A 16,428-nucleotide genomic window follows, 5' to 3' on the forward strand; every position below is an offset into this window, starting at 1 on the left:
TTAATAATGAATTATCTTCAAATTGAATTTAATAATCATTTATTAACTCTTTTAAAATAAATAAATAAATTAATAAATAAGTAAATGAACAAATTTAAAGTAAATTAAAAATCTTAATATGATTTAGGAATGTTTAATAAGAATTCAAAATGAGGAGATTTTGTTAAATAAAACTCCCTTCAAAGCTAATATAGGTGAGTTCTAAAATACCTCATTGTCATTTTTAAAATCATAGGGACATACCCATACCAAAATAGAATTTACATATTTATATATAATAATAACAATAATAGTAATAATCAAACAAATTCATCAAATTTTAGAAAAAAAATTTTTTTTTTTTTACTTTTTCGTCATCTTTTTGCAATTCTCTGAGATTTTTAAAGACCTTTTTTTATTGTGTGTGTGTGTGTGTTTTATAGCAAAAAACTATCTACATATACACATATATTGTTATATATATTTCACACCAAATATATCATTAACCATATTTCAACATATATATATATATATATATATATATATATATATATGCTCTTATCATTTTTTATTTAAATTTTTTCAAAATCGAACTAAATATATAAAAAAAGATGCATCATTGGTATGCGATGTGAGGTCATGAACAAAATAATGTAACAATACTCCTTTCCTTTTTCTTTTTTATTGTATTTTTTTTCTGATGTATTTTTTTATTGTATTTTTTGACATATTTCTCTTTTTTGTATCTTTTTCTCTTCTATATATAGTGTAATAATAATAATCAATGTTTGAAAAGGTGTAGGCATAAGGTGAAGCATAAGCCTTAAGGCGTAAGCCTTTTGAAAATTTATTTTTTAAGATAAAAATTTGTTAAATAAATTTTATATATATTTAAAATAAAATAAAAATTAAAAAAATTTCAAATATAATGTAAAAAAGAAAAAGTTAATGTACTTTACAAAATACTCGTTGGCTATGCAAAAAGAGCTAACTTGAATACATGACATAAATCATGACAAGAGATAGCTGTATTATTACGAAGTTCAAACTATTTTCACGACTTAAAATAAAAGTCCAGTTATTTTAGAAATGTTGAGGTTCAAGAGTTTTAAAAATAAACTCATATTATGACATTCCTTTTGCACAAACATAGGGTTAAAATTTTCTAATCAATTCTAACTTGAGAACCACACACCCAAAATGCCGAAGGCTCGACAAAAAAGGCGCAAAAAGCATGCTTTTTGAAAAATTGTGTAAGCCGCAACATGTAGTGCGTTACCCCTTTTGAAATTTGGTATTTTAGATTGAGCCTCAAAGCGTCGAGCCTTTTAAAACACTGATAATAATAACAATAATAATAATATATTTTCTTTTATTATATTCGATCCCACAAAATGAGGTGTCTTGCACCACTCTTTTGTCCCAATCCATCCAAAAGCGTCTGTTCTATCCAATTTCAAGCGATGGCCACTCTTTTTTCTTTTGTAGTGCAGGTCGTAACCATGCCATCCTTTCAACACATCTTGCTCAAGAAGAAAGGCAACCAGAATCAAATATCAATGCATAGTGCATAAGAAGAAAAGCAACTATAATACCTATTATCCTACAGCATCAAAGTGTACATGCAGATGTTTCGTTTCCTGTCAATTAGACGGCAATCTCTCTCAACACCAATCAGATTGATGCTTCCACGGCCGTTCGAAATTGTGGTGGTACTCGAAGCATTGGTGGTTTAGTTTCCCCGGGATTCCCCAGCTGACCACACGCTGCCATCTGATCATCGCCTCTGCTGAGTCGCAAAAACACAATGCACCCGGCTTCAGCAAGGACATTTCGGAACCTGACCATTTTCTCTTCGCTGGTTGGTTTGAACTGGGACCCGCTGTGAGGGTTGAACGAGATGAGATTGATCTTGCAGGGAATGCCCTGGACGAGATTGATCAGCCGCTTTGCATCCTCCACGCTGCGCACCGGAATCAAATATTAATGGTGGTTGAAGTATTAGACGCAACAGGAGGAGGGGTCTTCTGGCTCAACAAACTAAACAAAAGAATGCGAAAATAGAAGCATAGGAATGTAAGAAATTTCACTAGAGGAAAAATAACTGCAAAATGGGTTTAACAAGAGAGGAGGACCCTGCTACAGTCTCAGCAATCAGACAAATTTTTGAAGGGATGAAAGCCAATTTAATCAACCCTCACAAGCAGCCAACCTGCAAACCCAGTCTCTATGTTACCTGGCACTTTAACAAACAGAACAGGTTGTTTATTGAAGTACTGAACTCCCAATTAGTTCTTTTATCTTTTATTTTTTTGGGTGGTGTCAGTAGCGATGGTTGGAGTGGGGGCAAATTTACTAACCATTTAAAACATGATCAAGTCAGCTAGTTCCCATGAAACCAAAGGAGCACTATAAGAATCAGTCGAGAGCAATAAAACACAAAAAAGCTGACAAGTTGATGGCCCATCAATCTAATACATAACTGGAGCAATAACTTGCAAGATAATAGCCTTCGGCTCACCTTATTCCAAGTCAAATCTCAGTTCTTAGTACAGCTCTTAGAATATAAGGAAAAAGACTGTTATAAACATAGTTGTCAAATCGATATTCAAATTGTGAATCGAAATTCCAATTTTAGGAATCAAGAATCAAATGGTATGATTCAGTACAAAATTTCAAAATAAGTTATAAATGAGATGCATAGAATGATATACGAACAACAAACACTATAGTAAAATACATTAAAACTTTAACAATAAAAAAGTCATGTTTCATGTGTATCTTTCCAAGTGAGAGAGTGAGTCAAGAAATATTAGTTAAAGAAAATGAAATATTTTCTGCTTGAGGAATCGAGAAAAAAAAATAATAAAAAGATGAATTTTTGGTGTTTGTCAACAATTTAAAAATAATATTTGATAATATTATTTCTCAAATTAAAAAGATAAATAATTAACTTAAAATGATAATAATTGAACAAACTACTAAAAAGAAAACCAATTTTTAACCTTAACACAATGAAACATGAGTACCACCTTATAGAGTGTTCTACCCCATTCATCCCACAGGCAGAACACGAATTGAAGAATGGATTTGTCAAGCCAAAATAAGACCTAAAGCTCTATTTTTTTTCCCCCACTCTTTTTTAGTGCAAAACTGACATAGACAATGAATGAAAAGTAGTCATGTAAAAAGAAAAGCAATAAAAAAAATGTTGTTTCTAGGTTTTAAAACAATCAAGTCTGTCAGGATGATAGGTCTAGAATTGTGCTGAGTTAATGGATTCAGATTGATTTGGTGTGCAATTGAAGTGGAATTGATACAAATTGTATGAATTAAATCACGAATTGTAAGATTCTAATAACTATGGTTGCAATTTGCAAATGTTAAATTGAAATATAAGGAAAAGTACCCAACTTTAGCACAAATGCAATTGTTACAAATGAACAAATTGTTGGGCTTGTGGAGCCTAGTTGTGTTTAATCCGGATGATGACCCGACCCGAAATAATGTCACGTCGTCTTTTAATGAGAGATTTTTTTGGGCCCATTTTGTAGCCCATTGCCATGCGCAGGATATAAATTCATTGTTATGGTGATTAGGGTCAATTGGCCGTCGTAGTTTGACAGAGAGAGAGAGAGAAAATATTGTACTGCTGCACTCTGTATTTTCTTCTTGATAATAGTAAAATCCCTGCAAGTCCGTAGACGTAGACAATATTGCCGAACCACGTAAATACTGTCTTGTGCGTGTGATTGATTTTTATTTGGCGTGACTGTTTTCTCTATTTTGTTTTTCATAGGATTTGAGAATTTCGTGTTAATTCCCTTCACAAATCAATCCAGTAAAAAATATTAAGAAAAAGAATATGTTCAAATTTAGAAGTAGCTCTTCTGAAGCTGCTTTCTTATGCCAAGGCAAGCAGAGAAGCTTATTGCCAGGGTGGTGATTAGTCTGGAATAAAGCCAGATAAGATTGTGAGGAAGAGGTGTAATCTCCAATAGTTGTGCATCAGGAATTACAGATATGCAATAAGACCAACAAAAGGAGAATGATGAAGAAGCAGCCCTACTTTACAGATTGAGTAGCTTCATGACCTGTTGGTCGCATTCTTTCACTCAATAGAAATTCAGAAGGTGTCATGACAAGTTGACAATAACCATTCAAAAATATATCACAATTTTGCTCCTCACAAATTTAGCATGCAGCAGCGTGTTGAAGGAATGATGCTAAATATGCTTTATGCATTTCATTAGCATCCAGCAGCACAAGCCAATGCAAGCAGAGCCCACATTAAAATATCAATGCCAAACAGTGGGGATAGCAGACGAGTTATCTGACCTGTCATTTACTCCAGCAAGCATCACATATTCAAATAGAACTTTGTAGTTGTGTCTACAACGAAGTTCTTCCCGAAGGGTCCCCAAAAGCAAGTTTAACTTGTACTTCCGGTTAATTGGCATAATCCAGTTCCTAACCTGAAATTTTTTTTCCCTGGGGGGTCAATTCTCTCTCCTTCTCTTCCATGTGCAATGCAAGCTAGACAAATCAAAATACGGATCCAAAAAAAAAAAAACAACAAAGGATACCTCATCAGTTGTTGCATTCAAACTAACTGCTAAAGCACAATTGGATTCATGGAGAAAACGTTTCAGCTGAGGAACTAGCCCACTGGTTGAAATAGTAACCTTGCGAGGACTGAAATGAAGACCTTGATCGTGCACCATTATGTTTGCAGCTTTTATGACATTTTCAATGTTTTGAAGCGGTTCTCCCATCCCCTACAAAAAATCATCTTTTCTGCATTGATTAGACAAAAAATGAAATGATGATATCTTATTTCATCCTCTTGCTTACGTTCCACATAAAATCTTGAGGGTGACATATCAAGCATGTTTGAAAATTTTTTTAGGGGGAGGGGGAGTGAATCCAGGTGATGAATTCAGAAGAAAAACAACTTTGTATCAACAAAATCACCAATACAATATTAATCTCCACACGAAAAGCTTTTTGCAACTATGAAAAGGACAGTCAAATAAAGACAAGCAACTTCAAAAATTACCAAACCAAATTCAATAACTAAGCATTGGCTAAACCTTGGAAATCTTAATGCCATAAGGCCTAATGATTCAATCTGAATCTCGATTCACACAACTCTGGATCTATCATATCTTGACAAATCCAACTAGTTGGAAACCCTAAAAACAACATTTCTTTCTTTTTTTATTGCTTTTATTTTTACAAAATTACCTTCAGTTCCTTGTCTAAGTCAGTTTTGTGCTAAAAAAGAGGAGAAAATAGAACTTAGGTCTGATGTTGTCTTCACAAAATCTTCTTCATTCTAGGAGTATAGTGTCCTGCCATTGAGAAGAAGCAACGGAACACTCACCAGCTAAGGTGGTACCCTTGTTTCATTGTGCTGTTCAGGTTCAGAAGTTGAATTTTTTTAGTAGTCTGTTCAATTATGATCATTTTTTAGGTTAATTTCTATTTCCTTTTTAATCCGAGAAAGAATACATGAAATATTTTTTTAATTGCTAATAAACACCAAAGTCCAACTTTTTATTCATTTTTCTTGATTCCTTCCTTCAAACAACATAAAGTTAATTTTTTATTAATATTTCCTGATTTATTCTCTTACTTTTCATTTGTTTAGGGAAAGAATACACATGAAATATGATTTTTTATCATCAAAATTTAATTGTATTTTACTATTTTTCTAGTTATTTGTATATCAATACATGCATGTCATTTAGAATTGATTTTGGAAATTTGTACTAAATCTTACGATTCGATTCTCTATTCTTGATTCCCAAAACTGGAATTTCAATTCACGATTCGAATCTTGATTTGACAACTATGGTTTTCTATGACCTAGCGAAGGAGGTTATAAAAAGATTTTGGTGATATAGTTGCAGATGATCATCCGCATTTCAGATTGTGGAGGCAGATCATGCTGGAAGGTAAAAAAGATGGACATGAGGGTCGTGATCGTCAAGCCCTCTGTGAAGATCGAGGTATGGTGACCAAAAGGGAAGAGAGGTGCTGTAGGTGTGGCAGTGCAGCTCAGATGAACAAGGCTGAGCTTCCAAAGTCAGCAGCAGTCGCCGTTAATCAGCCAGGACTGTGTGAGAAGGAGACTAGGGTTCAGATGAAGAATGCTGGACTTTCGAAGACTGCAATCATTGCCAACCAGTCAAATTTGCCTGAGAACTTGAGAAGATTGCTAGGGTTTCAATGGAGGGATTCACTCTTCTCAGAGGTTGCTAGGGCTGCACTCGGCAGGAGGATGTGAAGAGACATGACCAGGAGATATGTTTCTAGTTCTGGACCTGACCCAACTAATTGATAAGAAGTATATATATATATACTGGACCGTTCACTTCAGCAAGCCCAAGATTGAGATTTATCTGAGTTGCCCTCTAGTGAGGAGTCTAAGGGTGCTCCTCACTCGTCAGGTTCTATTCAGAAGGTAAACGGCAAAAGTCAGGATGCTGGACAGGGAAACAGGCAATCATATAAGTCAGTGCCGGATTTCAAGAACAGGAAGTACCAGATTTCAGTCCTTGGAGCTCAGGAAATGAGCAGTGGGAATGGAATAGGAGGTTAGACTTCATGCTCAGTTTCCAGCACTTCAAACTTTAAGTCAGGCTGATTGAAATCTGGAACATACCCACAATATTAACAGCTCAGAGCTTGAATTAGATTGTAGTATTAAAAATGTAACAAGCTTGGAAGAGAGTTCAAAAAATGGTGAGCTAAGATGTAAAAAATCGAGGAGCAATCATGGGGGAAATTGATTTTGACAGATTTGAGGGTAGTAAGGTGGGGAGCTAAGATGTAAAAATTGAGGATCAATTATGGGGGAGATTGATGATGTCTTGTGTCCGAATTTTGACAGATTTGAGGGTAGTAAGGTGTAGCTTGCCGGAAGATAGCTCGTATGGGTGCCAAGATGAGGAAGGTGTTTGATTTAAAGAGAGAAAATTCTGGTGCGACAGATACAAAACTTTCAAGGAGAGACACTAGAGGAGAACTTAGCATAGTGGAAGACTCTCTTACAAAGGATGAGGTTGGGTGTAGCAAAGGGAAAGGAAAGAAAAGAGGTTAAGAAATGGGGGGATTTTTCAGACTCAAAAAGTGATGATTTAAGAGAATTTGAATGTACTGGTGGTTATTTTTGGATGAGATTCGAAAAAAAACAATATGGGTACATTTCTCATTCTTGCGACGAAGTAGGGGATTTATCTTATGTTCATCCAGCCCCATTAAAAGGTGTGGAACGAGTGTCTATTTTTGAAAATGATGCTTTGGTCAACAATTTACAGCGTAGGGATGGAATATTGCCTACTGTGGCGGAGGAAATTCACAAACAAGATCTTTTGGATAAGTTGGATTTAAAGCTGAGTGAAATTGGAGGAGATGAGATTCATTTGGATGGTAGCAAAAGTAGTAAATTGAAGGATCAAAGAGACTTAGCGAATTAGAAGAGCTAAGTAAATATGATGGGGAGGGTTTCTTGGTAATTTTATCTAGTTTCAAGGTATGATCTTCAGGTTTTTTTTTTGTTTTTTTTGTGTGGACTGGTTCCCGCACGTCATACCTTCTCTTTTTCTTTTTTTTTTCCTGTCTAATATACTTTCTTTTATTATCTAAAAAAAAAAAATAGATAATGGAATTGATTCAGATGCATGCAAGGGATGAAAGAAAGAGTATGTGATTTTTTTAAAAAAAATTCCTAAAAGAAGAAGTCAATGAATTGTGTGATTTCACCATCATCAGTTAAAGCAGTTCCATGTCTGAATTTGGTTCTGAATAAAGAAAAATGAGAAAAGTGAAAAGTCCAAATAGCTTCCTCAAAAAATAAATACATATGTACCCAAGGAAATGACCAGAGATAAAATGATCCTATTAATTTTTCAAATCACAAGTGTTTCAGAGAGAGTCCCTCCAATTGTTGGGGTCAGGCTGTGCACATCATATGCCCTCCTCAAACCGCCAAGACGACAAGAGAGGGTTTGTGCATTTGGCTGTACATGTGTTCCAGAAAACTCAAAAATCGATTCTCTACTTTACCTAAACAACTCAACTACAGCAATTAAATGATGTTCAGGCATGTTTTTTTTCTGGGCCAGGGCATTGGGTGTATGCAATTAAACTGTACCTAATTAAAGGATGCATCCAGTCCTGAATTCAACATTAGGCAACAACAGGATAAGATCAACCAACCTTATGGGGAAAAAGTTTATATTTAATTGAAAATATGTTTAGAATCTCACACCTACCATAAACACAACATTCGTTATAGGGCCAACTTCACTTGAGAGCAAGCGCCGTGCAAACACAGCCTGCTCTACAATCTCAGCCGCAGTTAAGTGCCTCCGCAAACCCATCCTGAAAAATGGAACAATAGATCATAAATATGAGCTAATTTAGGATATCACACCTTGCAAGTATATAGATAATAAAAAATAAGTGCTTGCCTCCCAGTGTAGCAGAACTGACAATTCATGGCACAACCCACTTGACTTGAAACACAAACAGTGTTCCTTCCCTTATCACAAGGTATTACAACTGTTTCTATTACAAGCCCATCATCTAATGTGAATAAAATCTGAGACCCCCTGCGAATATTAAAATTAATGAGAACGTTCTCATATAATGCAAGAAAGTGCTAGAATCAGCACAGAAGTTTGATGAGAAATTTTACAACTAAACCAGAAAGATTCATGAGATACCACTAAAACAGGCAGTATGACCGCAATTGGATAGGATTGTATCTACCTTTCTAGTACCGTCAGATGCAGTGAGAATCTCTCTTAAAGATAATGCCTTGAACTCTGCATGCTCACTCAACATTTTCTTGAAATTCTTGTTCAAACCTAATAGAGAATAAGAGAATAAGAGTAATAAAACTCAGCTGTTTGAGCAATACAGTAATGCATAGTGATGGTATTGTGCGAGATCAAATTCGCTTAGTAACCAGGCCTAAATTAAAAGATACAGAATTTACAAGAACATTGTGCTTGGAAAGAAGGAATTAAAAGAGAGTGGAAGTCCATATTTCATTTGTTTGGTAAGGTGGAAAGCTAAAAAATGAAGATGAAACAAGATTTTCCCCTCCCTTTCTCAAAAACGATTCCTCCAAAAGTGGGGGGAAATGGAAAGAAAGAGACTTGTCCATTGCTCTAATTGACTAAAATTGCTTTTTCTTCTTTTTTTTAATAAAATATAAAACACATTAATACATATAGAAGAAAAAATTACCGGGAAAGAAGGATGAAAAATCCTCCTAACATGGGGAATATAACAAAGTAAGTTGGACCTCACAAAGCGGATCGGGTCGGATAGTCCGTGGTGGATAAGGCGGATTATCGGGTGAAGAAATCATAATCCATATTCGACTCGTTTAAGTGGCGGATTAGGCGGTTTTGGGTCGGATAATTCATGGCGGATGGGCGGATAATCCGCCATTCTCAAATATAATTTTATTAATAATTTATTTTGTGTCATAATAATTTAAGTTGTATACCACAACTTGCAATTAGTTTGTGTATTAACTTTTCTAGTAACTATATCAATCATTGAATCGTTTATACTAATTAAAAACTCCTTATTCATGTAAGTAAAACAGTAAGCATTAAAAACTAATCGTTCATCAAACCTTCAACAGTTACATTTGTCCGCTGCAGATTCAAATGACGAAGACCCAACGCAAATCATCACAATAAAACTAAGGAGTGTCAAAGATCCAAAGTCAATTGTTTGAGGATCATATATGCTAACAAATCAGAGTCTATTGTTTCAAAAGGAGCTTATATGTCAATAATGCAGATTGTATCTCAAATCATGAGATTTATGATATCTTATTTATTATTACCTATATTGTGTAATCGTGTTTAAATAACCCTACTTGTATCCTCTCTAAAGCACATAGTGTTCACAACTCAATTATTTGAATAAAAATATCGTTGTTCTTACAAAAAAAAAAACTAAGCAGGTTGGCGGATATCTGCCGGATAAACCCGACCCAACCCACTAAGGAGGCGGATATGAAAAATGGAAAACCATATTTGATTCATTTAGCAAGCGGTTGATTATAAGTCGGTTAAAACGAGTCGGATGCAGGTCGGATTAACGGATTTTTATCCATTTTGCTAAGTCTAAAGTAAGCAAAGAATCAAAAGAAAAACAATCACATCAAAACCCCTTTCCAACCCCTTTGAAGGTTCAATAATAACTTTCCTTGAAAGAAACCCAAAGAATAAGTTCAAAAAGAAGCCCTAAAGGTAATTCTATCCCAAAGAAAAAGCACAAAATTTATGTTTTTATTGACGATCCTCGCTTGCCTTTCAATCCACCGAGTCCAAAAAATGCCAAAACTGCACATCTCCATAAAATTTTGCCCCGCTTACCACTCCCAAATCCATTGCACTGTACCATTAGGAAAACATCAACAGTCTCGTGAAGCACCAAAGGGCAAAGCCTCCTCAAAAACCAAGAAAATAAAAGCATGAAGCTTCCGAGCCACTGTACAATGTAGAAACAAATGATGACTTGTCTCACTGGCTTCCAAACACATGACACAAATATTCAGAATTATGGCCTAATAAGGTCTCATCAATTGCAGCAAATCATTAGTATGAAGTCTATTAAGACTCAAGAGTCCACAAGACCTTCCAAATAAGTGGTTCAAGGGACAAAAAAAGAAGGATTTGGCCTTTTCAAGAACTGGACAAGAAAAAATTTTTGGAAATTGAACCAAAAGAATCCACAAGCCAAATCCTTGAGTTACCACCTATTTGAGGAACAAAAGAATCCAGCATATGCAACAACAAATTCATATTCTCAACCTCTTTCTTGTTATTTCTAAAGAAATGAAATCCCAAGAAAGAGATCCCCCCTCAAAAGAATAAAAAGTAGTAATCGAAGCATTATGAAAGAGGGCCAATCTAAAAAGAGGAGGGAACAAAGATTCCAAAAATACCTCACCCACCCATACATCGTCCCAGATATGAATATGATTCCTGGTCCCTATACGATAACAAGTAAGAGGAAAAAAGAGCTGAGCGACTTGAGAAATAAATTTCCAAGAACTAGCATAAGAAACAATACCACAACCCCTAGTATCCTACCAATTCCTATGCAATCCAGACTTGCTTAATAACCATATTCCATAAAGAGTCAACCTCCTAAGGGAACCTCCAAAGCCATTTACCCACTAGGAGATGCCTTTAGACACCAAGTTCCCAAGGCCCAAACCCACTCAGATTTAGGTCTTTTCACCTTCTCCCAACAAACCAAAATTGCTACTTTACTAATATTTCTTTCTTTCCATTTTACTATCAGCCAAACAACAGGAGGAAAGGAAAGTACAGTTTGCTTCACCTTTTCCTCCATTGTACCTTTTCTTTAGTCAGCATGAAGTTGAAGATCATAAAACTTAACCATATAATCAGCGCCCCCCCCCCCCCCCCCTCCTTTGCCTCAACTTTTCCTTGTTGAAAATTAAAGATGGGTATAGTGTATTTGGTAAACAACTTTTTCAGCTTTCAAAAAGCTAGCTTTTAGCTTTTTTGGGGAACTTTAAAATGCTATGAATTTGAAGCTTTTAAAAGCTAAATGCTAGCTTTTTCCCAACAATCTATTCTATTCCATTATTATCCTTAGTTTTCTTCATTCATAACAAAATTATCAACACATGAATTATATTTCCTAGAAATACATACATACATACATATATATATATATATATATATATATAAGAATTTTAGTCATTTAAATACTTTTAGGAACTTTTAACTATTTTTATCAAACACTTAAAGCCAACTTTTTCTAACAGCACCTTTTTCACAGGGGAACCAAACAATTTTTATGACATTCTCAAGCAGCTTTTTCATGAGTTCCTTTTTAAAAGTTCCTTTTCAAAAGCCACAGTGGGAGCAAGTGAAGCCCAAATCCTGGGGTGAAAAAAATAACCAAACACAAAATAAACAATTTTACTAAACGGTAACTGAAGGCAAATATTAAAAAATAAAGACGGGGGTTTTGTCAGATTATTAATTTTCAATCCTATAACTTGGCAAGCACATGTTTAGTAAGTTGGCAAGCACAGTATTGAAATTTTCTGGTGGATGGTTTTTTGTCACCGCCAATGAATGGCTTTTTGCAATTGCTGATAAACACAATGCATTTTCATCATTCTTTTAATTCCGATAGTAAAGTTTTCAATTTCAATCAATTAGATACTGCCATGTTTCTCATCCAAAAAAAAAAGGATACTGCTTGTTTAATATCTCTGACTTTGCTAGGAAGCAAACATCCTTTGCCATGTTGGTTGACGAAGAGTTTAATGGATATTCGATCAACTGAAGCTAGTCTGGTCTGGACCTAGTTGTTCCCACTAGGAGGGATCAGCTACATGAATCATTTTACCACCAATTTACAGATTGAAGCTTCAGGTAGGTGGGTTTTTAATTCTAATAAATCATGAATAGGTTAGAGGTTGGCAGTGGGTGGAAAACACTGAATGCTAACGAGAGAAGTTTATGTCGCCAATGATAGTGTTGGGGACATTGCTCGTGTTAAGGAGAAGGATGGAGAATGCGCGATGTGTTTCAGATTTTGGGTAGTCTGCATCTCTGTCCAAATGGGTCAAGGAGTTGGATGATGAGCTGGGGCGTGCGAGAGTCTAAAAACAGGCTTCTGATTGATCAGCTGATGGCCGAGAATGATGTTGGAGATTTAACATAGTTCTCTCCACCTATGGCATTAATAACTATTACTGTTTATGACTAACAGACAGATATAGGAGTGTAATATTTTCATTTTTCAGTGAGTGAGAACTAGCAGGTTGTGAGGTTGATCCTTTTTCTTTCTTTCTTTCTTTTTCGCTTTTTTTTTTTTTCTTGGCAGAGAGATGGACCGGTCTAGAATCGATAAAGGCTCTTAAGCTCTTTTTGCTTGCTTCTTTTAAGAAGTTCTGGTAGGAGTAAGGAAGCTGGCAGATTGTGGAAAAGTGTTTTTTTTACTGCTTTCTGGGGGAATCTATATATATACAAAAGCAGAACAAGGAGCTCTCTTTGGCCTCCAAAACCTCAAACCAACAAGCTCAAGCTGTACAAGACGATGTTCGAAAAGTTTGACAGACAGGAACAGGATGATGGACCAGAAGAAGTACAGGTCCATCATTAAGAAGTTTATGTTCGCCATGGCTCGCAGCATTAATTGGTGATTCTCCGGTTCAGATAAAATATTCAAGAAACTGATTTAGCAAATATTTTTAAGTTTACTCTTGCATATTAGTACTGAATATATAGTATCATCATTAGAAATTTTTATTTTCATCATTAGAAACTTTGAAAAAATAAAAATTTTATAAAATTTCTTCATTCAACTATTTGATGAAATTTTTTAGAGAATGGAGAACAAGGATAACTGATTATTTATACATTTCAGAGTTCACTCACTTTGATAATATCAAAACAGCTATCTTTCTATATTTTTAAATATCTATATTTTCCTGGACTGTCTAATTTAGCCTATTTTATGGCATATTTTGATTTTTATAATTGATTGTGTAATGCTAGGGTTCAATTCAAGCAAAATGTCATACATTTGAAGCTAAATCCAGGTTAGAGAATTACTTTTATTAAAATTTTCTTGGCTATTTTAAATTTTGTGGATGTTGACACTTTTGTAATTTGTAAAGATTCTTTAGGAATAAGTGAGCAGATTTTGTTGGTTTGTCAAATTTAGCTTATGGGGTACTTTTGTTACTTCTCTATTTATATGGGATTTTTTTGTCTCTTCAATTTTTTTATCACATCTATGTTGGATTTTGCGCAGTAGATGTTATAATTTACTACATAAAATTTGGAAAAACTTCATGCCCAGTTTGTAAAATCGTTTATAGTGAATGCATTAACGAACATATTACTAAAATGTTGACTTCCTAAATTTATCCATAATGAGAGATGAATATCTGTGCACATGGAGTTTATATTGAAACTTGAGGTAGCATTTTTTTAAATATTTTTCTTCATTTTTATAAAAAAATTGTTGTGATTTGAGATGCTTCAACTCACTATATTTTCAAGTTTGAAATATTTTTGAGAGATATATACTCATTTGCAAATAGGGAAAGTGTATGCAAAAAATTTCGGCTTCGTGAAGATTGATAAATATCATTATGTAATTTGGTCAAATCATCTGACACTATTATTTTGCATTTGATCAAATCGCCTAGCACTATGCAATATTATATGCGGAAAAGTTTTGGAATACCTAAAAAAATGGAACATTTCACCATTTTTGTTTGTTTATACTTTATGCCAAGAAAAATATGCACCAAGTAGAGGCTAGAATCAAATAAGAAGGGTAAGAGATGCAATCAATTACGTTTACTTATCCATATAAGCACGCATGGTAGACCAATGATGGAAGTGCTCGAGATAAGATCAAATTCCTTCTACCAAAATTTCATTCTCTGTATTTCTTATGAAGCACTATGTTTTTAAACAATCACATGCAATAGGATGTGATTTTCACAATTTAAGATTGGATGAAATCTTTAAATTAATTTCTTGATTAATGACATTATCAAGGCTAGTTGTCTCTTCAGTTTAGGTTTTTGCTCAGTTCAAGCTTTAATTTTGCTTATCACCATGTTCGATTAGTAAATATCAATATGAGGATTGAAATCTTTGAATGGAAGCAACATTGAATTATATGATTTTTGAACATTAATTTTACATGTTTATAAAAATAAAGTTAAAAAATAGAAAAACACTAATGAAATTTTGCCAACTAGACTCATGTTTAAAAAATATAGCTTAAAACGGATATCAAAAGCAGAAAACACACAAGTTGAAATCATTTCATTAGTTTATAATTATAACACATTAAATAAACTCCCATGCATGGCACGGATATCCATCGACTAGTTTGGTCGAAAAGAAACGAAGACATTTTTAATTGAAAGGTTTTTCCCTTTACCATTGCTCTAGGATAGAATTCAGATTTTGCTTATCTCAGAGCATTTTCCCCTGGTTGTTCTAAGAGAAGTTTATTTTGGTACTTCTCAAGAGACTGACAAGCTTCATTGACTTGGTGTTGTTTCTAGTTCTTCTTCTTCTTTGTATATATATATTTTTTTTCTGTTTAAGGATATCTAATCCTCCACACCCTATACACTCTTCTCCATTAATGAATTTTTTTTAATTAAAAAAGAAACAAACTAACTAATAAATAAAATACTGCCAAGCAAGATCAAATAATTGGGCAAAAAACAAGCTTGTAAAGTGAAGAAGAAGAAGAAGAAGAACCATCAAGTTCATCAATAGAATGTGCCCAGATATCAAGCCCGTAGAGGCGTTTCCACAGCATTAAAGCCTGAGCAGGCCTGTATCCGTTTGACTGAACCCATCCCTGTTCGAACATATTGTCATAATTAAATCAAAGCTGCCCGTTAAAAAAAATATATCAAGCACGAATGATTTTGCTAAAATGCAAAAGAAAACAAAGAAGCAAACAAAGGGATACGTAAAACATACTTCAAATTCAGCATATCCCATTCCCTTAAGAAGAACCTTGTTGGAGCCCTTTAAATTCTCGTTCACATCGCAGCAGCCTACCAGGAATAGCAACCCAGAACAATGGAACCACATCGATCAAATCGTAAACCTCCAACTCAGAAATTAAATCCTTCACAAGAAGAAATATTCCAGTGACTCACCGGAACGAGAAGGATCATCAAAGTCGTCTTCGTCGATAGAAATGGCGGGAAGTGAAGCAGAAGAAGAGGCGAATCTTGAGGACGAGCGATGGCGAGAGGATACGAGAGAAATGAGGGTGCGAGCCTTAGTAGAAGGAAGAGAAGTAACATTAAAGGTTGCGCAGGAGGCGGCGGCGGCGGCCATGGAAGGCTTTAGCAGAAGCATGGAACTGGTGCCCATCCACAATCGCCTAATCCAAAAGCAACCCATCTCCATTTCCTGAGGTCAGGCTTGATGCGCAGAGTAGAAGAAGCCCTGTTTTAAGGGTCTACTGGGTTTAGATTTAAGATAGAGCTGGGAAGCCGTCCCGGGTTCGAATCGGCCCCCGACATCCTCTGCCCAGTAAAAAAAAATTAGCTTCTTTATATTTAATTTTAAATTATTCAAAATTTAAATTTTAAACAAACTATGAATTACTTCACCACTGTGAGTTAAAGAATAGGGAGCAATTTTCAACTTTTATTTATTTTAAAATGTCCATCTTTGACAAGTATGAAATTAAAATAAAATTATTTATCAATAATTAATTAATAAATTTGTACATTTATTTATTAAAAAAACCTACATACAATTCCTACGATATGAAGATACTGAAAACATTTGTTTATTAATTATTACTTAGTTTGTGTTTGAAGAAATAAATTTCTGTCCAATTTTATATTATATTTCACTTAAA

General features: G+C 34.5%; 1 protein-coding gene across 2 annotated transcripts; it reads right to left on the bottom strand.

Annotated features, from left to right (window-relative positions):
* Window positions 1-1,331: 1,331 nt before the first annotated feature.
* Window positions 1,332-16,039, bottom strand: LOC131143691 (uncharacterized). 2 transcript variants are annotated; one of them, XM_058091935.1, is made up of 9 exons: window positions 15,713-16,039; window positions 15,531-15,607; window positions 15,303-15,405; window positions 8,761-8,858; window positions 8,460-8,590; window positions 8,262-8,370; window positions 4,566-4,757; window positions 4,318-4,454; window positions 1,332-2,019 (listed from the first exon to the last, which is right to left on the bottom strand). In XM_058091935.1, the coding sequence occupies exons 1-9, from the start codon at window positions 15,966-15,968 to the stop codon at window positions 1,956-1,958; spliced, it is 1,167 nt and encodes a 388-aa protein (XP_057947918.1). In that variant the 5' UTR covers window positions 15,969-16,039; the 3' UTR covers window positions 1,332-1,955. The 2 variants fall into 2 exon arrangements, with proteins under 2 accessions (XP_057947918.1, XP_057947917.1); XM_058091934.1 differs by having other exon boundaries at window positions 1,332-1,942; window positions 15,713-16,028.
* Window positions 16,040-16,428: the final 389 nt, after the last annotated feature.

The sequence above is a fragment of the Malania oleifera genome, chromosome 12, assembly GCF_029873635.1.
Source record: "Malania oleifera isolate guangnan ecotype guangnan chromosome 12, ASM2987363v1, whole genome shotgun sequence".
In the NCBI taxonomy this organism is placed as follows: Eukaryota; Viridiplantae; Streptophyta; class Magnoliopsida; order Santalales; family Ximeniaceae; genus Malania; species Malania oleifera.

Bases quoted from the DNA above. Each gene is read 5' to 3' on its own strand.
- LOC131143691 (XM_058091934.1), bottom strand. From the start codon at position 15,968: ATGGAGATGGGTTGCTTTTGGATTAGGCGATTGTGGATGGGCACCAGT. The intron at 15,608-15,712 runs GTGAGTCACTGG...TATTCCTGGTAG, and splicing joins TGATGATCCTTCTCGTTCCG to GCTGCTGCGATGTGAACGAG. The intron at 8,591-8,760 runs GTAGATACAATC...AGGGGGTCTCAG, and splicing joins CATCTGACGGTACTAGAAAG to ATTTTATTCACATTAGATGA.